This window comes from Echeneis naucrates, chromosome 16 (genome assembly GCF_900963305.1).
Source record: "Echeneis naucrates chromosome 16, fEcheNa1.1, whole genome shotgun sequence".
NCBI lineage: Eukaryota > Metazoa > Chordata > Actinopteri > Carangiformes > Echeneidae > Echeneis > Echeneis naucrates.
In genome coordinates, this window is record NC_042526.1 from 9,253,591 (window position 1) to 9,276,405 (window position 22,815).

General features: G+C 39.3%; 1 protein-coding gene across 4 annotated transcripts in view; it reads left to right on the top strand.

Moving 5' to 3' along the window:
• The window catches only part of furinb (furin (paired basic amino acid cleaving enzyme) b), a 74,943-nt gene that overhangs the window by 4,076 nt on the left and 48,052 nt on the right, over positions 1 to 22,815 (top strand). For 2 of the 4 annotated variants that reach the window (XM_029522597.1, XM_029522598.1), the window contains exon 2: positions 3,353 to 3,632. The exons of the other annotated variants lie outside the window; for them this stretch is intronic. In XM_029522597.1, the coding sequence (XP_029378457.1) occupies positions 3,456 to 3,632 (177 nt within the window). In that variant the 5' untranslated portion in view covers positions 3,353 to 3,455. The remainder of the gene's footprint in view (positions 1 to 3,352; positions 3,633 to 22,815) is intronic. 4 annotated transcript variants of the gene reach the window in all.

Genomic DNA, 22,815 nt, shown 5'->3' on the forward strand with positions numbered 1-22,815 from the left:
CGGGAGGAGCTGCAGCCAGTCCAACCTCACATTGTACAGGTCACCAGTTAATCGCAGGGCCAACACACAGAGACAGACAGAGACCAACAACCACTCATTGAGCAGAAAGTTTTGAATTAATAATTCCATGATACTTTGGTTTTTTTAGCATGCGACAGGTCACTTATCTGCCCCTGCATTGCCACTCGCACACTCACTCTAGTGTGTTACTAATCTCAAAACAGGTTATGCAACTGATTTTCTATTTTCATTGTAGTTTGGATCATAAAGAATTCAGTTCTCCTGTGGTTTGAAGGTCGAAGTTTGATTTCAGTCTTAGGCCTTTGATGTATATTGTAAGAGTAAGCTGCCTCTTATTAACTTCTCTGTAGGCTGTGTTTTGAGAGAAGGTTTTTTGGGTGTTGTGTTACCATATACTTTTTATTTTCCGCAATGCTTTATGGAGGGAAGAATGCCCGCACCACTCTCTCCATCTGTTCTCTCCGCCCTCTCAGTGACAGCAGACCCCCTACCTGTGTCTTTTTTTTTGTGTGTGTGTGTTTCCTGCATAGCATCTAATGAGCTCAGAAGTGTTGCACCACAGGAAGAGTGACAGCCCTTGGTCATGTTTCCACCACCTCTCATGCTGTGTTCAAATCACACCCACTCCTAAATGTATCTGTGCTTTCACAGATACATGGAGTGAGCTTCTCCTCTGTGAATAGTTTGGCTTTGTCTAACTCCCCAGAAGTAAGGGAACGTTATTCGAGTGAAAGGAGAAGAAGGCATTCTCCATTTTTATATTAAAATCAGCTTATGGGGAGGCAGCATGGTGGAATGGTGGTTAATGCTATTGTCTCAAAGCTACAAGTTTCTGGGTTTGATTTCTGGTCCTGGGACCTTTCTGCATTTAGTTTGCGTGCTCTCCCTGTGCCTGAGCGCCATCCAAAGGAAAGACCAGTAGTTTAATATGGCCCATATTCACTGGGGAAAATCAAAATTGAGACTCTCACTAAAATTACACACTCTCAAAAGATTTCTGTGACATGTTTCACATGGTCAAAGCTTAACCAATTGTGACAACCCTTGCCAGTGACCCCCAGAGATAAATAAAGGCTAAGAGGCTGCTAGTCTTTTTGTAAGTCTGTAGTCTACATGTAACATATCATCATATCCCCAATTCCTGGATTGTGATAAAATGTTCCTTTTTCATGGTTTTTAACTATTACCCAGTTCCATCAGTGCAGCCAGACAGCTTTTAGACATTTCCACCTGCTGCCAAAATAATCACCACATAATTGCAATGCACTGTGAAAGTGCTTTCTTTTTTCTTTCACCTTTAATGCCCATGAAGAGTCTAAACGCACTCAGCCTCTCTGTCAGTTGAAGAGGCTGCCCTGCTGCAGCTTTGCCTTACCCTTCAGAAATCTTTGTTTTTCCTGATAACAAGAATTGTTTTAAAGCCTGATAGCAGCACCTAAAACCGTCCAATCTTAATTACACCTAACAATTTGAAACTCTCTGACAGGAATGGTATGTTGATGATATTGCTATTCTCAGAGCATTAATGAACTGGTTAATAAACTGTTAATTCGTCTTGCAAATGCTTTAGAGGAAATACCACATGGTTGTTAAAAGCTTAATGGTTTATCGCCTTTGGAACCTCATACTGCTGAGCAAAGATCATGATAATCTGCTGACTGGATCAAGATGTGAACAAAACTGACTATGATGTAAGGTTGGAGCAAGAGGCAATAGCATTGAATACCCAGAATAAAAGAAACATCTTTTATGAAACCTAAATTTATTCATTGCAATTTCTCCACTGGGGCTTATATATTCAAGCCTGAAGTTTGCCTGGTGGTGGCTGTGTAACAGGAAGAAAAAAGAAAAAAAAAAAAAAACACGAGTCATGCTCTGGGGACCATGAATATCAAGTTTTTGAAAGTGAAGTTGACAGTTTGACTTTGGTGGAAAGATCAATTTGAGCTGGCAAGTGGATTCTGATATATTCGTAGCATCAGGATGCACATTTGGCCTGATCATGATAGTAGATGAATTGTTGGAGGTTCACAAAATGTCTATTGAGCTGAACACACATGTGAGAGTATGGATTTGTTGGAAACCTACATCCATCAGAGTTTGAATATTTGCCAAGGCATATTGATTGTTGCAGGTCATGTTAGCCCAACACTTGACTAAGGCACTTTTTTATTTTACTTTTGTCACCATCCGTAGACAGTACTTGTCAAACTATCCTTTCTGGACTTGGACAGACAGATTTACTGACTAACTGACAAAAGAAGAAAATACTGGCTCGGACAAGTCAGTGAGAGTAAAAACCAGTCCATGTGTTACTCCCTAGGCTACTAACCTTCCTGTACCTACTAAGAGGGTTTATAATGAATTTCCTCAAATTTTTAAACCTAGAAAAACCTAGAAAAAAATCATGAGTGAACAAAACAGACCTATAGTTGTTCAATTCACAGCTGCTTAAACTGAGCATCTGCAATAGTTGTGTATCAGGGATTGGCTGACTGAATGACAGCATGAGGCCACGTAGGTGTGATCAGCGGTGGGCATTTAGGCCGATATAACCGCCTCTTCATCTCTTCATCTGTCATAGGTGAACTGATATATTTTTGCAGAGTCCCACACCTTATCACCTTTCTTCTGACTAAGAGTTGGTTAACTTACCACAAAGCTTTCCTTTAATGTGTGACTTACAGGGTCCTTTCCCAGGACTCAAAAAGCTACAAATCAAAAGCCTGCAGAATGTACCAGTCTGAAAATCTTTTTTTGTTTGAACATCCGTTGAAAAAATGTTCCTTTTTATATCATGCTTGTTATTTTACTATCAAATTAAAATCAAATGGTTCTTCGTTCCTAATAAGCAGTTTGATTATTTAGGATTTGGAACATTCTATAGTTAAGACTAGTTTTTTAGTGAGATTTAAAATATCCCCTTCACCAGGTGCCCTGACTGTTGGTACAGCTAGCTGTATAATCATTATGACTATCCATGCATTACTATTTCAAGTCTGAAAAATATGAGGCAGGGTTAAAAAACAATTCTGTTTTTGGTAAAGCACTTCTCTGTTTTGACCAAACATTTATGCTTTGCACATTTATTAAGACTTTTTTAAAATACATTTATTATTATTATTATTATTTTTTTTTTTTTTCTCATTTGAGTTTGACAGTGTGGTTAATATGATGCACAGTAGAGTCTGTGGATGTGCTGTTTATTTTTGCTGCAGTTTTGGTTTTATTTTCTGAATTAGATCACCAATATGTAATTCAGGCCTAAGAGTGACCCAGTTAAGAAGGCCATGTTTGTGTTGAAAGCTGGCTCTGTCCTTCTTATCTCTAGGCCCCTGCTCTACTTTGCTGCTATAAGGTGGAGCTGCACCGCTCTGCCTTGGAAGCAGTGACAGCCGAACGGATAGACTGCCTCGTGAAGTCTTGTCCTTTTCATGGATGCCAAGGTGGCCGTGTTACACTTATGGACAGTACTTGTCCTCATCACAACTGAACTGAAGTGGATTCATACTGCAGAGGTCTACACTAACGCTTGGGCCGTCCAGATCATTGGGGGGCCAGAAGAGGCTGACCGCATCGCCAGGGAACATGGCTTTATCAACCTCGGCAATGTAAGTTTTGCTCACAATATATTCTATGTATTTACATCTATATGCCTTTCTCATATTTCATAACTACATACTCTATATGACTTAATTTAAGTTGGCCTGTAAATCAACATCAGTGTTGTTGTGCATTAAAGGCAAGCATCAGAGCGCCTGACACGATACCTTCAGGCCATTGTGGTCCATAAACTGAGGCCTCCTGCATTCTCTAAAAGCTTAAGTAGAGGCCGCATAACACACAGGCAGACAGTTTTGTTTGCAGAGTAATTTTAGAAATAGACATAATAGTGATGTTGTTTTTTGGGCCTAATGAAAGGTCTTTTTAATTATGATATAGGTAGTTACCTCTTATTACATACACTTCAGCTCCTCTTTTTTTGGGAATGGATTCTTCCCGAATGAATTGTCATACAGTTGCAACAGATAGGATCAAGAAAAATGGTAATCAGAAGAGTTGAACAACACCCGAGGGGAGTGCATGGGGTATATTTTTCTACCACTGGTATATTAGGTCTCTAGAATATTGCAATGCCCATATTTATGCTCAGCAGTTGAGTGAATAGTTATTTGGTCCCATCTTCCCCTGTTGCTGCACTTCAGACTTAACATCATTTGCATGTGCCTTTGTGGAGCTGCCTGCGTGTTGCACACATCAGTGAACAGCCTTCTGGATTACTTCTTAGAAATATGCAGGGTAGATTCTGCATATTCTCGCCCCATTGCCCCCCCCCCCTTAAATAAAGAAGATTTTTAGAGGAAGAGGTTTTTGCAAAATTAATTCAGGCTTATCTTTGCTTTCTTATTGTGTCAAAGATAAAACTTTGTCTGGAGTGTGAAGCCAGATGGGGATTTTTTTTGTCTCACTAATAGCTTACTGAGAAATCGCCACATTGGTTTATGACAATCTGGACAGCATTAGATGTGTGTCATTATTAGATATTCTTAATTGTCCAATTAGTTGTACTAACTTGTGTCTGAGTGACTTAACATTTAAGTTTTGTAAGGGACTTACATTCTGTTTTAATTTGTTCTTAAATTCTTTTATTACTGATCTGGATAGCTGCAGTTGTTGCAACAGTTTTAAACTATTGTACTGCAGCCTGAAAGAAAGCTTACATTTGGTGTAATGGGTTCTAATAGACTTTTACTCCTGATCTGTGAATTCTAGATGGAGAATCAATCACTAGACTTAGACCTAGAGAATTGGGTGAAATAAAATTCAATATTATGCTCACAGAACACATGCATATTAACCAAGCACACAGTTCTTCCTTCTGTCGTATTCCCCTTATGTGATCACTTAAGGAAAAAAACACTATTCCCTCCTTTCCCCACTTTTTTTTCTACCTCCCATCCCTCATTTCACCCAACCACAAAAACATTCCCAGCATCTATGCTGCCTAATACACTCCAGGGAGATGTAAAGCTTTATATTCCCCCCTGTTAATTAGTGGTTGTGAGAAAGGAGTGGAGCTGGCAGTAGTCACAGGACAGTTTTCTGTAAACACGGCTGTCTATTACTGAATCTCTGATGCCATATGGCTGCATGTTATTTTAGTGCATGTGACATTAAGCTGCTCGGGTCCCAGAGCATGAAAGAGCAGCGTTGCCCCATTTCACTAAGTGGGCTCTAAAGATGACCCACTCCCCTTGCCCCAGCCAACCAATGCTTCCTTTATGTGATTGTGACTTGAATGATACAGTACCTCACAAGAAATCTTCCTCCTTTTGTGCTTTTTTTTTTTTTTTTTTCTTGAGCTGCTTGGAGTATGTTTTTGGAGTTTTAAAGGTGAATATTGCATTGTGAATGTGTGTGTCTGCAAATTCACGGTTAAGATGGATAATAAAGTGGAAAGAGATAATTGACACTCCATTGGGGTAGTAAGAAAAGAGGGGAGAGATGTGATAGCATGGGGCTCATGAGGATGTGTGGGAGATAGAAACAAAAAAGGTGTGTGGTATTATGGACACAAAAGATGACTGAACGGTTGAAATTTAGCATCATCCAATCTGTGGGAGTACATTTTCAGTCATTGTTTCACAGAGGCACCCAAATAAGTTTTATTTTAGTCTGCAGTCCCTGAGTGGGTGCTATGAAAAACAGATGATCTGTGTGCACTATCAGTGCAGCTTTGGGTTAGGCGAGACGTTTCAGTTAAACAAGGCTGTCTTGGGCTGGGGGCTCAGAGGGGAAAGAACTTTAATTTTTCCATCATCCCAAATGGTTTTTGTACAGGGTACTTGAAGAGAACAAGGAGGCTGATGTATAATCAGGAGGTAATGGGATTTTTATCACTAATGTGATTACAGGATCATCACGCAACTGATTATTTGTTCACTGCAGTGCTTAGAGTTGCCTTATTGTGGTGGCACATCTTTATGTATTTGCAGATTCACTTGTGTTGTTTCATCTTAATTTTCCCCAGTGGCTGTGAGCGGATGAAAGCATGCTGGCATGCGCACGCGTGTCTGTGTCTGTCTGTGTCTGTCTGTGTCTGTCTGTGTGTGTCTGTGTGTGTGTGTGTGTGTGTGTGTGTGTGTGTGTGTGTGTGTGTGTGCGCATAACAGCAGGATTTCACGTGTAAATGTCATCAAGACATCCAAGTGTGCATCGGCATTTTAGAAGTTGACACAGAATTGTTAAATCAGTTTCACTGTAATGTGTTCAATAGTGGGGATTTTTTCAATCATGCTTTTTTTGTCTTTGTGCGTATTTCAGACCAGGGTTTAGAGCTAAATGTCATGTTGTATTCTTGGTGAGCAGAGTCAGAATCATTGTTTTCATGTTTTTATGAGGATGGGCCTGTTGTGTGGGCGTTGACAGACTGAATCGCCCCACTCTGTGCAGCAGACGTCTCATGCCAGAGCCTCTCTCTTTAAAAGCCTTTCTCTCTTTGCCTTTCAATCTCTCTGTGCATCTCTCCATCTGTGTCTGTTGGTCTCTTTCTGTTTACAGGTAATTTACTCCAAACATGGCTATAGTGTAATCTGAAATAAACAACTTGCAGGATTTGTTACCCAACTTCTCCCCATCTGCACCACCAGTTTGTTCCTCTTCAGAAACAGGAAAACGGTCCACTGGCTGTAGCAGAGGCAACAGGTCATTTAAATGTTTGACTGCAGTCCCTTTGTGTCAGGTGGTTGTACCATAATATTCTCTAAAAAAAAAAAAAATTATACAACTGCATTTGTGTTGCTATTTCAGATTTTCAGATTACTGTTTTCCGATTTCTAACCACCACAGTCCTGATTATACACAAACATACGCCTGCTCTGTGTGGAATATAATGTGCTCCAATGCGTTTGTCCATTACTCTGAACACAATACCCTGCCAACTGTGATGTGCCAGCACACTGGCCAGTTCTGTCAATGGCTCTCTCTTTCTCGATTCATTTCGAAGCAAATCAGCTGCATTGGCATGAAATGTAACAAAACAAATACATGAAATACATCTCACTTACTGTTTTTCTCGCTCTGGTATACTGCTCTGGTGGCTGTGATGGTCAAAACACATCAGGACACAGCCTATTTTTTATTGCCTGATAAATAATGTTACACTTTTAAGAGTTTAAGAGAGCAGCTTGTTCTGTGGCTGAGGAGAGTTTGATTATTTTTATATTTGAATGTGATTTGTACGGTGAGTGTTGACAGACTAATTATACCAGACCCCATCAATTCTATTATCGTGCTTTGATTTGCTTTTAGTGAAATGGGGATTGTGTGTCTGTGTATGCGTTAATTTGTTTGGCTCACTGATCACTGAGTTTTGTCCTCATGTTCATACTTTATTAAATGGAACATCAGAAGTATATATCTCTCTTTCTGTTTCTCCTACTCTCTCTGTTGTTTCTCTCTAGTGCATACCTGTTCTGAGAATGTCATAGCCCACATTTCAACACTCCAGCTTGTCTGATAAACCCATACAACACACTTCTGCAGTATACAGTCAAGCAGAAATGCCTGTACCTGCAGTATTTGCTGTCTTATATTTCCCACAGGACTTTGTAGGGAAAATGAGGCGTGCCTCTGTGAATAAAATCTGTGAAGTTTTGCCATTGGCACTAACGAATCTCAATAGAACATGTCTACAGAGAAGCTAATATATTATAATGGTACCATGAGAATATTATGAGAAAGTGTAAGAAGCTCTCTTAGCAGAAATAAGAGCTTTACTCTATCACACTATTGTGTCAAGTCAGTCTCAGAAAGTCTCTTTTTTTCTATATTTAATAGTTATTTCGTACACGGTCATAATTATTCATATTGGAGTGAGTTAAAATATTTTTTGTTTATGTAATGCAGAGTTGATAAGTGTCTGATCCTCACTTTCAAGAAAGATGCAATCATATTCACACGTTAGTCAAAATTTAATTGCAACAAAAAATGTATACAATTCAGGATGTTTGTGTTTATGTTTTCAACTTGTTAGGTGATACTGCTAGTTTGCTCATCATTATTTATTCAAAATGTTGATATTCTTGGGTTGATGGACAAACATTGGCCCAATTTATTTCTGCTCTCATAGGATCACTTCATCCTGAACATCATTAAGCTTGCATGAAAAGAGATTCCAAAACCTCACAAATTTAGACAGTTCCAGATCCCCCGTATCTATAGTGAACCCAATTCACTCGGTCTAACACACAAAAACAGCCAATAATTAATATGGATCAGTTATTTCTCACCAATATGTTTAATAGATGGAAAGCTAAGCACTACTAGCTTAATTTGTGCTTGAAAGTTAAGTGTGGTGAGCAAAAATATTATTTTAATAATTGAATAATTTCATTTCATTTTTAATGGGGTTGATTTGCTAAATCTGTGGTGGGAATAATGCATGAATGTATCTGTACCTGAAATTGAAATCAACTGGCTGGTTGTCCATTTTGAAATATCTTGAAGAATTGGAATTAGCTTAAAATTTGACGCTTGAACAGACATTAAATTCAATAAATTATGTTGCTGTTGCTCCAAATTACATACATTGTGTCAAAGCATTTTACACGTGTGTCAACTGGTTTGGTTGAAAAATAAACCGGGAAATTACACTTTTTCTGGTTTGGTTCACAACAAACTGGCCTCATTCATCTTTTAAATTTCAAATGTGACCAATGCGACATGGACTTGTAAGTGCTAACAGCTAACATCTTTTTAAAATTTCTTTAACTGTGCTTGGTTCTGTATAACAACGTTGCATGCCCTTTTCTCAAAGTGCGCTTAAGTGCTCATTTTTGGGATGTTTGGTTGTTTAGGCTTGGTGCATTCTTCTGCTCCTCCTCACTGACTCACAGCCATTCTCTAAAGCCTTTGTGGCTATCTGCCTGCTGGCACGCCAATCTACAGCCTGTTCTGGCATTAGGTTGCCATGGCAAAATTTGCCAGCATATTATTTCCAGCAGATTGACTCCTGTGTTGGGGTGGAGGGTGGTAGGGGGGTCATTTTTTCTTGCCAAAACAATGCCATGCATTGTTCTAGATGCTATTAGTGTTTGGTAATGAACTTTAAATGAGCCATTTAATGAAGGTGAATGGTCCTTTTTTATGTTTGTCTTATGTTTACTTTCTCTCTAAAATATTTAGTCATCAGTTGATACCTTTATTAAAATCCACTGATATTCAGGACACAGCTTTAGTTTTTTCCTTTTTTATATTTTGTATATTTTGCCTCAATCACACGCTACTTAAACATCTTAAGCCCACTGAGATTTGTGGCTTTTCCATCTTCTCATATCCCCATGGAATCATTTTTGCCTCTCATCGTCTTTAATCAGATGCAAGATGGCGCCACAACAGTTGCAGCCTGTTCCAGCAGCTTGGGCTCACTATTGAGTTCTTTTCTCTTTTGTGTTAATCCTATTCTTTCTCTGTTTTTTCCTACATTATTATTAATACTGTTATTCCTAACTTTTACGTGCTCTATGGAGACCAAATTTGCTACTTTGGGTCCTATTGTAGTCCTTGCTTTTTCACTGTTTGGTCACAAATAGTATGCAGCCCTGTTGTTTACTGTTAGAATCAAAAGTTGGCGCTCTGTAACACTGCAGTGCTGCCAGTACAGTGGTCTGAGTTTCCCCATGAACTGGGGAGGAGACAGGGGAGCCATTCCAGAGTTCAATGTCGCACCAGGAGGAGAAGATACAGACCTGTGCTGCTCTCCATCATAATGGGAAATGTAGGATCCCTTCTCAACAAAATGGGCATGTTAGTAGTGCTGATACAGCACTAGAGGGAATACCGGTTGTGTAGCGTGATTGTTCTATAGGGACATGGCTAACCACTCAACCCCTGACACGGTTACTAAGCTGGACAGCTTAAACTTGGTTCGGGTGAGCAGGACCTAGGAGAGCGGTAAGAGGAAAGGAGGCAAGCTGGCAGTGTTTGTAAATGACAGATGGTGTAACTGTTGGCACATCACTGTTAAAGGACATGTTAGCAGTTAGCATGAGGCTGTACTACCTACCTCAGGAATTCTTACATGTAAATGTGATAGCCACCTACATTTACCCCTCTGCTAACGCTGATGGCTCAGATGTCCTCCACTCTTATCACAAGCAGGCTGAAGACACAGCACCCACAGGCCTTCCTCCTTATCTACAGGGACATCAGTCATGTCTCTCTGCTTGCCGCTCTGTCCACTTTCACCCAGGATATCACTTTCTGCACCAGAGACAATACAATATTGGATTTGTTTCATGTCAACACCAAGGATGCATTCACTTTATATACCCTTGCCCTCTTGGGAAGAGAATGTTGGACACAGCTGATGAGGCTCTGAAGGACTCTTTCCCTGCAACTGTGTGGGAGGTACTGAGTGATGCTCATGGGGAGGATATTGACAGTCTAACTGATTGTACCACAGACTATATTAACTTCTGTTTGGAGAGCACCATACCTATTTAAGACTATACAGCGTTTTTCTAAAAACAAACCTTTGATTAATGCTGACAGAAAGGTTCTCCTTAAGGAGAATAAGAGGGCCTTCAAGCCAGGAAGTAGTGAGGAACTGGTGGCTGTGGAGAAGAAGCTGAGGAAGAGGATCAGGGAGGTGAAAGACAGTTAAGAGAGGAAGATAGAGGATAATCTGAAACAGAACAATGTCAGCGGAGTCAAAGTTTTCAGAACCATCTCAAAACATAAGGAACCAGACTCCCGGGCTGTGGGGGATCAACAGTGGGTTACTCGTCCCGCAGTTCAGCTATCTGTACTTAAGCCCCATTGATTGGCAACTTCGGCACACTTTTACCCCCTTCCTTCCTCACCTTCACCTCCTTCCTAACATACAGCTCACATCCAGCCACACCCCTATATCCTCACACCCCAGCAAACAGCCCCACTGCTCCAACTTGACACTAAAAATACTCCATGTGAGGAATCATCTTAGAAAATTAAAGGCAAAGATCAAGATGGAATTAGCTCAAGACTCCTGAAGACCTGCGCAGAGGAGCTGAGCGGAATTGTTTAACACATGTTCAACCTGATCCTGAGGCTGGGGAGAGTGCCACAACTGTGGTAATCCTCCTGTGTGGTACCTGTCTCCGGGACTCCACATCCCACGGACCTCAACAGCTACAGGCTGGTGGCACTCACATCACTCCCAATGAAGACCCTGTAAAGGCTCGTCCTGATGCACCGCTGGCCCCTGGTGAGGACTCATTTCATTTTCCAACAACATCAAGGCCTCTCTCACCTGGAGAGGCTCGGGAGCAGTGTGAAAATCTTACTTTTTGATTTCTCCTGTGCTTCCAACATGTTACAACTTGCAGTATTTAGGGACAAGCTTGAGCACTCAGGGGTGGACCTTCTCCTAACATCCTGGATCCTGGACTACCTTACAAACTGCCTGCAGTATGTGAAGGATTGTGTGCTGACACCATTATCTGTAATACATTGGCCCTGCAGGGAACATAATGGCTCTGTTCCTTTTCACTCTTTAAACTGCTGATTTCTGTCACAACTTACCCACCTGCCACCTCCAGAAGTTCTCTGAATTTTACATCATCAGCTTCATCACTAATGGGGAAGACAAAGAGTAGAGAGATTTGACACAGGACTTTGTGGACTGGTGCCAACAGAAGCGCCTCCAAATCATCACAGGGAAAACAAATGGTGGATTTTTGCAGGTGGGCACAATCAATGGACATTGAGAAGGTGATTGCTCAGGAACCTGATGTCTCTGATTGCAGGGGGCTCTTCTGAAGACCCTTTCTGATTGTGGTGGCGTCAGCCATTTTTTATGGAGATGTCTGCTGGAAGAGCAGCATCTCAGTGGCAGTCAGGAAGAGATTTGATAGAAGGCCAGCTCAGAGGTTGTGGATGAGAAATGGATGAGTGCTAAGCTCTCATCAAGTTGTCATTTATGTTGAGGAACGACTCTCACGCCCTGCGGGACACACTGACAGCTCTGGGGAGCTCCTTCAGTGAGAGGCTGCTCCCCCTGAAGTGTGTGAAGGAGTGTTACCACAGGTCCTTCCTACCTTCAGTGGCCCGGCTTAATATCCAGCACACTCTTCTCAGTAGCATTGCGCAATAACAATGTCACAACGTGCTATTCCTTTGCCTATTTTTTGACATTTGTTGCTAATAAGGGATTATTATTTTATCTTATCTCCTCATATGGTATAATTCCAATATTTGTGGGTATGGATTTATTTGCAGGCTTGGTCTCCAGTCAGACTGACTTCTTTTCTAAGATTTGTTTCCCTGAACTCTCTGGTCCTCTCTTTCCTTTCTTCATCCTCCAGCTTTCATTTTATTTCAGTGTTTACTGATCTGAGTGAAGTGCACCTCCCCATCCCAGAGCTCTCTCTCATTTAAATGCAGCACTTCATTACATTGAGCCTGCAGCCCCAGACCTTTTAGCTGTTTCCAAAACTGTCTCCTAGAAATGCATTGGTACTGTGCCAGAGATCTGCAGAAATCATTAGTCAAAAGGTACTCAAAAATGTGTTATATGGAGGAACTTTTGACCTGTAGAGCTCAGATTCCAGATAGGCCCACTGCAACTTCACATTTGTAACACATTGGGTGTCAGGTTTTGAAGTGAGGGAGGAGGAGGATTGGTGTTTGAGTGGAAATGGTTGCTGGATGACTAGACAGTATAGATGAAAGTGTGTTGAAAAGGCTTGAGTCTATCAAACTGCTCTCTGTTCCTCTGACATATGGAACCAGCCATGCCTGTACATTGTCTGCCTTCATTCAAGTCTCTTCCTCCAGGAGGCCTTTTTTTTTTTTAAAGGACTACTCACATTCATAATCTGCCCATTATTGACTTATTGCTCTGAGTAAAAAGAGGATGGAACTTTTTCTGTAAAACATTGACTTTTGTCCATGGGAAAGAAGGTAGCAGAAATTGAATTCAGCCCCAGCTTCATCCCTGACACCTCATACCGTTATTAGTTTGTGTTCCTTTTTGGTGACAGCATTTCTCACAGCTCTTCACTGTTGTTTTTTTTAGTAGGATGAATTGTAAGCATTTTATTGTGATGTTCAAGCCATGTTTGTTTGTATGCATATCTGTTCATATACTGATGGGTTTTGCTTTCTTTTTTGTTCTTTTTTTAATTTCTACTGCTATACTATTCTGCAGCATTATTTAAATTAAAAGTTGGCACATTAAATAGTATTTCATTAAAATCAGAGTAATACCCATTCAGTATCATTCTTTACATTCAGATCTATCCATATTACATATGTGAGTAACAGAATAATATGTTAGTCGTGTCTTGGAGAAATGCTTTTTGCGGCCAACATATCTCTTCTTGTCTCTATTTTTGTCAGAATATGCATATTTAGCTCAGTAAAATAAACCAAATGTAATGCAATCATAAAAAAATAGACTTTTATAACAAGTAAAGCAATTTATAATGTGTATTCCTGATATTATGAAGTGTCAGAACAGTTCATGTTCCTGTGTGGTGTGTTTTTGGAGGTTGGAGGTTGATTTGAGGAGATTAAGTAAAACTTTGTTGGCTTTGCAAAATCTCCCCCAAACTCATTGCTCTGTTGGATTGCCAGAAAATGACAATTTCAAGTTTAAGGTATCAATTGATGCCATTACATCAGGTCACATTATGTCTACTCCTTGTTTATCATTGTTGGTTCATATCAGTTTTTTGGGGTCCTCTGCATTCCAGGACGGTTGCACATATGTGAACAGACGATCAATGTTGTAGATCAGATGTAATGTATGTGTGTGTTCAGGACAATTTTTTTCTGTTGCACATTTGTACTCAGAGCATAGATAACTGTGCATGAAGTACTTGTGTGAAAAGTGTTTTGTGCAATTGTCATGAAGCGCACAGCAACATTTTTAAAAAGAAGGCTGCATGACATCCAGGCAGATATGTTTTGCTGTAGCAGCTCCAGCTTGTGAGGCCATCACGTCAGACTGTTTGCAGACATTTCCAATATCACAGTGAACCCCTGACATGCTCTGCAGGTTTGTAATGTCATTGTAGGGCCATATTTTGTACCAATGCATCAATTTTAAAGGATGCCAATTCAATGCATTGATCTGCTAAAAGAAATTATCAAATTAATTAACCTGCAGCCGCAATTAGTTTGAAACACTTTGGAGTACAATAATCAAATTGAAATAAAACTAGTCACTCCTTTGCCAGAACTGAAAAGAAGAAATGGGCACAAACGCTGCTTCTGCCACTCTGCAGCCAGTATTTCAGTCACATAAATGTTAATGTACTACTGGTAATTTCGCTACTAATACAGCTGCTGCTGCCACTTACACAACTGCTTGGAATAAAATTTGTTATCCACATTGTTTTGAAAATTAGAAATAAAACACATTTCTTTAGTTTTTGGTAAGTGTAACTGTACTGTTGGGTTGGTTGTTTTTTTTTTTGTTTGTTTGTTTGTTTGTTTTTTTACAATATAAAAGAAATCATTTTGGTTCATCTATACTGAATCAAATTTAGTTTACCAAATTTAAAGTGAATCACATCAAGGGAGAAAAATAATCCTACTTTAGACAAAATGACAAGTTGCATAATTAAATCAAATTGCTGTCAAACATGCAATGCACATACAAGACTTTGACTTCAATAAAAAGCTTCTCTTTCCTTGAAGCGCAATTGTGGAGCTAAGGGATCCATCCTATATCCTGCCCACAGGTAAAGGGGGGTGGGGTTGGGGATGCGGGGGGCTAACAGACCTTGAGTAAGCCTAGGATTGTCCACAATAATGTGTGAATTCTGCATACCAAACACAAGAATGGTTTAAGGAAGGCAGGCAAAGAGCTATGACTTATCTATTGCAGCAGAATCACTTTCTTTGCCACATTTCAAGTTAAATTTGTACCGACATGGTCAGCCATTTTTTCAACACCACTGTTAACATAGTATTATCAAAATACATTTCTCCACTCCTACCTTATTGTGTGATCATTCCAGTTCTGGCTTCAAGAGACTGTTATTAGTGCTAATTTTAATTTTAAATATTAATGCAATATGTGTGAGTCATGGTTGAAATTAGAATTAAAAATTTGAAATAAAACAATATAGTTAGAGGTAAGGTGGAAATTGTTACCCAGAGGTGCGAGTGAAAGAGCCAAGTAGTTCTCAGTGTTACATATTGCTGAGAAAAACCTCTCTACATCCCAGCTCCACTAAAGCACATAACGACAAGCAGCATTGAATCTGAAGCTTACAAGTGTACAAACAATAAGTGATTTGACTGTGACTGAGGTTGCAAGACAAGTTATTTGTCTTTGGAGTTTTTTTTTTTTTTTTTTTTGCTCTGTGCCCAGTTTCTGTCATTCTATTTCTTTCTTATATTTCATTTCACATTTCCTGTTTGGAGGCCACTTTTATGGGTTGGATTTGTCTTGTCACCTTTTATGCATGCAACTAGTCAATTTGGAATTAATATTTTAAGACCCCGTGAAATGTAAATCAGAGCTCAGAGTCTCAGAGTTAATTTCGATAAAAAGAGTTAGGCAGGCATTCATTGGGGGATTCATGGTCTGAGTGTCTGAATTGCATTTATGCCAATTTGAGTTTTCTTTTAATTTGAGGAAATATTGATTAAAGCATTTTTCCAGCAGTGCTGAAATATTTTTGTTAAATAAATGTATTATGAGCATGTTTTTAGAAACTTACAGACCCTGGCTGTGGATTGAAGCTAGGGAGTTAATACTATGTACCAACAAAGAATTGGCACATTTAGCCTCAGAAATGCTCTCATGGTACATGCCAACTGAAATGCAGTGCATGAGAGCACAAAATTAATCATCTAGTTACTTAAGAGGAAAAGTGAGATTACACGTCATAGACTATATGAAATATGGATCTTTCCTTTAATGTTCCACAAGAGATTTTGGCATCAATCAAGAGCCAGTGTGTAGCATTTTTTTTTATCTTATTTTAGTGGGTTTTTCTAGTAGTAGAGAAGCAAAATAATTCTTGAATGTTATGTTTTGAAAATGACCTCCCTCCTGTGTTTCAACAATTGCGTGGGAAGGAAAAATAATTTATTTTCTATTATAAGTAATATACAAATGAATTGAAACTTTAATCAAAAACAACCAAGCACATGCACGAGATTTTATTGTCAAATACATCGGCGCCTCAGACTGTTGTACAAGAGCTCCTGTTTTTCCTCTTTTATCATAAAGAAAACTCTGACAAGCTGATATGACGGCAGAAAAAAGAGGGATGCGTACTTTGTTCTGTTGTAAAAGTAAGAAATACGACCTTTTGGAGAAAGCAGAATGGAGAAGTAAAAGGTCTGTGAGGCTGGAGATACTAGGGGCACCCTCTGAAGTGTGACACTTGGTCAATTGCAGGCTGATTCGATTTAGCAAGAGACAAGACGGAGAGTGATAGCGAAATAACAAAGCAGCTGGGCCTCCATGACTCAGTCTCTGTCAGTGATCCAGTAGCTTCTTCCTGGATTTAACAGACAGTTGGGGGATTAGTTTTTCATCAATATCAGTTTACAATGCACAGTGGTTGCTCTGTCGCTTCATAATTATTTATATACATGTTACATGCTTTAGAAGAGACAAAGGGTGATTCAATGGCTAGACCTTACCTCACAGATGAAGAAACACATATTTTAAAGCAAAATCTGAAAAATTGTTTAATCTGTGCCCAATGTTCCATGTGGAGCCATTAGTCTTATATATATGGGTGAATGGGTTGTGTGGGTGTGATCATGTAGCTCCTCACCCAGAGAGAGGAACTGTGTGTAGTAGTTATAATATAGCCAGATCATTCTCAGCCTGAATAATGTAGAAAGATTGTCTGCCATGTGGAAAGAATACTGTTCACAGCAGAGGATGAATGCACAATACTTCCACAGCATTTGCTCCGTTTTCATTCTCTTTTTAGAATCCTTTGTGGACAAAGACAGAGAGCAGTGCGCATAAGCAGTTCTCTGTAAAATTCGACACAGGGCTTCCTTACTTTGTATGTGCTAAAATAAAGATGAGATTAAAGAATGGGGGAGTTGATCCAGAACTTACGGAGGGTATTCGTTCAAATTGCGCTCACAACCTTCTGGCTCTTAGTCCTTTATAAAGAGCTTGGTCTGCGAAAACATTGTTTATCAAACGTAGTCTGTATTCACGTGAACCCCATAGCCCATGATGCTCATCCCTTGTGACCCAAACCTAGTTTGTCCTCTGCACACGAAACTGTTTTTGACAAACCAGTATTTCAGATTCCTTAACTCTGATGTAAGACGGGCAATTTCCACACATTTTGATTAATGCCTTAATACCAGATGCTGGACAAGTAACTTTATTAAGGCACAGAAATTTGGTGAGGAGTAATGCACCCAATGCTTAAATGCTTACTCATTTAGAGGTAGGATAGAAATGTGAGCACTATAAATTTTGAGTCTACATAATACTATAATGGGAAAAAATGACTGCATTATTTATGTGTACTTTTTTTATACGCTGGTGGTCTTTTGTGAAGCCCTCCTTCCGCCATACCCATTATCCACATGGCCTCAATCTGTGGTGCATTATGGCTACAGCAGTGGAAGCTGTAAGTGATTCTATTTCAGATTGTACAGAAGAACTGATAATACAAATGCTTTTATATATATACAGTTGTGGTCAGAAGTTTGCATACACTCCATGGGCATGAATGTGATAATAATTGTGGATTTTAATGATTTATTTAAGCTGTTCTTTTTCTGAGTGGACTGATTATACAGTGTACATCTTCAATGATGTTTAAAAGCAAGAATGGGGTGAAGAAGTTTGAATTTATTTTGGATTTTCTTTAATCCACACAGGGTTGAAGTTAAACACACAGGCTCAAATATTTATGTACAGCGCCACTAATATTTGGTTAAATGTGCCTTAGCAAGTTTCACCTCAACCAGACACTTTTTGTAGCCATCAACAAGCTTTTGGCATAACTCTGGCTAGATATTTGACCACTCTTCTTGGCAGAATTGGTGGAATTAATTGAAATAACTTGGTTTCCTGGAATGGACCCCACCTTTGTCCACAAATGTAGAATAGGGTTGAGGTCAGGCCATGGGAAGCCATTCCATAAGGTCAACGTTAGCCTGCTTCATCTGTTCCAAAACCAGTTTTGATGCATGTTTGTCATGTATGCAGGTCTTTTTGTTCTTGGAACATCCAATTTTGTCCAACTTTCAGTCATCTAGCTGTTAATTTGAGGTGGATTTGAAGAATTTGGAGGTAGCCCTCCTTCTTCATTATTTCATCTTCTTTGTGCAGTGCACAGTTCCACTGGCAGCAAAACAGACCCAAGCGCATGATGCTACCACCACCATGATTGACAGTTGTTACAGCGTTCTTACGTTTCAAAACCTCACCTTGACTCCTCCAAACATACTTCTTGTCATTGTGGCCAAATTTCAATCTTTGTCTCGTCTTTTCTCCAGAAGGCATTTGGTTTGTCAATTTGGGCAGCTGTGAATTTCAGGCAAACTTAAAGGTGTCGATTTTTGGAGCTGTGGCTTCTTTCTTGGTCGGTGCCCTCTCAGTCCATGGCAATGTAAAGCTCTCTTCATTGTGGACACTGACACTGGTGTTCCAGCAGTTTCCAGTTCATGGGAGGCTTGAGCCTTGGTAATTCCTGAGTTGTTCCTGAACATCCTAACCAATTTCCTTTCATCTGGAGGTCTTCCAGACCTTGGCAAAGTGGTGATGCATCCAAATAACGTGCACTTGGATACAAATGTTTGAACTGATGAGCTTGGAATCTGCAGTTGTTTTGAAATGGCTCCAAAAGACTTCCAACTTGTGTAAATCTGCAATTCTCCCTCAAAGAGTTCCTTGGACTTTCCCATTGTTCTGAACATTGGCCAGTCCAATGAGTGCTGTCAAACAAATCCTTTTTATGTTGGCAAATTAAAACTACCAGCTGCAGTCAATCAACATTTAAGAGAAGTTAATAGGGCTTGGCCTCGTCAAGTTAAAAGAAATTCTACAACCTTCAGCACCACTTATTTAAAGATTTAGGTGAATGTGTGTGTATATATTTGAGCCTTTCTGTATAATTTTGACCTTGTATGGTTTAGAGAAAATCCAAAATAAATTCTGCCTCCCGTTCTTGTTTTTAAAAATTGAAGATGTACATTGTATAATCAGTCCACCCCGGAAAAAGAACGGTTCAAATAAATCATTATAGCCCCAAATGAATATGATGTGATGATGTGTATGTAAACTTCTGACCACAACTCTGTGTGTGTGTGTGTGTGTTCATGTGTTCATCTCGTTGTATCATGCAAACACTCACTATCTTTTTAGCTGGCTGACATGATATGTCTGTCCGTCTGAAGCAAAGCAGAAAGCACGCACATTTTGTTGAGAGATAACCATACATAGTTGAAAAGATTAATTTCATACTCTCAGAAGCTGGCAGGAATGATTGAAACGCTTCTCAGGTTTTCATCTGAAACCTGAGAAATTTGGTTGTTTTGGTTTGTAGGAGGATTGCGACAAACTACACAACTCCAGGCCATCTTGATCTAGCCTCCAAAATACATCTGTGTTTCTGCTATGGATGCACGAGAGTAAATTGAAAAACAAAATGAGGTTAAGAAAATATAATGGTTCCCAGGATGTTAATCTGCTGCTCTGCTTTGCAGAAAGCATTTCGAGTATGCCCCTGCGCTTAATAGAAAAATCCTAAAGGTGCTAGTCATTTGATGTAGCTTAGCAGAATGCTTCAGCCATTTATCATTGTTATGAAGGCTATCATGGGACCTTGCACAAGAGTCCTTTATAATAAGTGTTCTGTTCTCTCATATTTTCTGTCCTGCCACACAATTGCATACACCACACACAGCAAATATGACTGGTAGTTTAGTCCTTGTGTTTCTGCTGCATTCCATTTATACACTGTGTTGTAATATGATATCTTTAATCTCTTAAATCATAAAGGAAAAAAGTACTGTGGTTGAACTGTCTTCCCTCATCTCAAAGAATTATTCTCTAAATTATATTCCAGTTCTTTCAGCTCCTTCTCTATTTTAGACCCATTGTGCATTTTCTTTAGAAAATGCTTGGACATTTAATCTGTAAATCTTTGCTTCTGATGATCACACTGTGTAGTGTTGAGATGAAATGAAATTTAAATGTCATGCATTTTGCAGTGTATGGATTTTTTTTGCCTTGATCAGGACTATAATAAACCTTACCTGGTTGTGACAAACCTCTCTTCAATAGCTCAATTTATGCTCAGCTGCTTAATACTTTGACAGTTGTTTCAACAGCGCTGTTGAAGATGGTAAAAGGAAATCCAGTAAACAAAAATTAATAAATGGGGTGATTAAATAATCAATATAATCCACTCTGCCAGTTCTTGTGTAGGTGAAAGATGATTATGTGTATTTGCCAGCCTTTCATGGCAAGTGGCAGTTAGTCCCTCTAATTTAGTTTCAAGTTTAAAATGTAATAGTTTGTTTAAAATGCAGATGTGAATTATATTGAAGTATGTGTACGGATGCTTACATGGACGATGCAAAGCTATTTTGGCTTGCCTTCTTTCCTTATGGATCAGTGTCGTGGCTCACAGTAGTCCAGTGCTTTCAACTGCTCAGCACAAAGCCAACTCCCATGTAGAGGTTTATTACAAGCTCTTGCAAAGCTATACAAAGCTCAAGTTCCTCTACTCAATACACAGAGACCTGAATTTTCACACTGATGTTTTTTGTGTCCTTAACCTTTGAGGGCTACATGGCTTTGGACCCTTTCAAGAAAAGAGGAGAGGTTCTTGAGAATCTTCTAACCGTACACCTAACTCTCTATGAGGCCATTGTGAAGGGTGACCTTTTTCTTTTCAAAGGCCCTTCACTTGACAACCAATGTAAGAATATGTAATGTAATACATTTCAATACATTTCTGGAAATTCAAGTCATTTTAACAGTTTAGCTGTAAACTTTGTGTTTTGGAATGAATTGACTGCTGCAAATGCTGTTTCTATTGATAACCTTTTGTCATGAGATACTTTAGCTGTTTTTGCTCTTGTTATAAATATTGTTTATTGTGGTATTATATAATACGTGGGAATTAACATGATGCTTTAGGCATAATTCAACTGAGAGTGCTAATAATTGCATAATTGCCAACTGAAATTAAAATGGAAAAGGGGAAACGTTTTAGTAAAATTAATGCAGCATGTTAATTGATCATAATAATGTGTTCACCACTGGCTTTGCATGTGTTAATCTGTGGAAGAACATGCACAGGTTGAAAGAATAAAATAATAACATTTCAAGTAATTCACTCTCGAGGGAGCAAAATCACATCTCGTTACTTAATGCCTACTAGCATTAAAAATTGATGCCTTGGAGAAAAGGTTACTCTTCTCATTCTATGAAACATTCAAAAGATGTTGCTTTGGTGAAGAAAATCAATAACTAGCAATAGTGTTAACTGAAAGATCATGAGCCATTAATACTGATCAATGTTTTTGAAAGGATCTAATTAGTTAGATGTAAAGCCATCTACATATCTTTGTCCATCTGGTCTACTCAACTATCAAAGTTTAACAAGGTGCACAACACACAGGGCAACAGGCCATAATTAGAACTAACCTATTTTCAGACTCTTCTATTCCCATCCCTATATTCCCTATATTCCAGTGCACATCCAAAGTAATTTACTATCAGAGTAGATGAATAATATAAAGTGTTAGGTGGGCAGTCATAGGTGAAAATACCTTTACATCTGTAAAACTTGCGTAATGCCTGTTCTTTCTGTTGAGTCCCTGTTTCTAAACATATATTTAAAAAAAAATAGCACTTTTATGACTCCCCATACTGTTACCAAAATTTCAAGATTTTTTTTTGTTTTATTTTATTTTATTTTTTGATTTGTTAAAAAATGTGACAGGTGGCTACTGTGGTCTTTGGAAAGAGTTGTATTGTATGAGCCTTCATCTATTGAAACAGAAAAAAAGGACCAAGGATAGAGATGTGCACTTTCCATCGTTGACCCTATCTTAACAGAAAGACAGATGATAACACAACCTTGACACCAAAATTGTAGCGTGGTGCTGAATTTCCACAGACCCACCTAACATACTGCACCTTTTGGCCCACTGCAGTGTAGCAGGTTGCCAAAGTCCTGAACTGCAAGCAAGTTTTAAGAAAAATTGCCACAAATAAAACGCCCACAACATCCTGGAATATATACTGTACCACACAGGATCCATCAGCTTTTTCCCCCAGTTCATATTGAGCAGATGAGAGACTAATGTTAGTGAGGGTCTCTACATAGGAGAGGAATAAAATGTAAGCACCAAAGTGTCAGTATCAATACGTGGAACCAGAGGAGAAGTCACAGGGGAGTGAGTGAAAGACACAGACTAAAAGAATTAAACTGACAAGAGTGGAATGGAAATAGAGGTGCAACCTATTTACTTCAGTTTCCAAAACTGGAGTGACAAAGCCTGACAGTGGTGGTTCTTACACGAAGGATATCAGCATAGGTGACATTGAAAATAGCAGCAGGCTGAGTTACACTGCAAATGAACAATCTAACTGCCTCACAGAATCCCTGGTGGTTTTAAACAGACCACAATCTGAGAGGCGAGCCAGAGGGGACAGTTGGGGGAGGGAGTTGTCATTTTTTTTTATTGACCTCATCTCACACACAGGGTGGAACACAGAGATAGAGACAAGTGTGAGTGTGTCGGTACGTGTTGGTGAATGCTTGTGAGTGCAGGTGTTCCTTCACC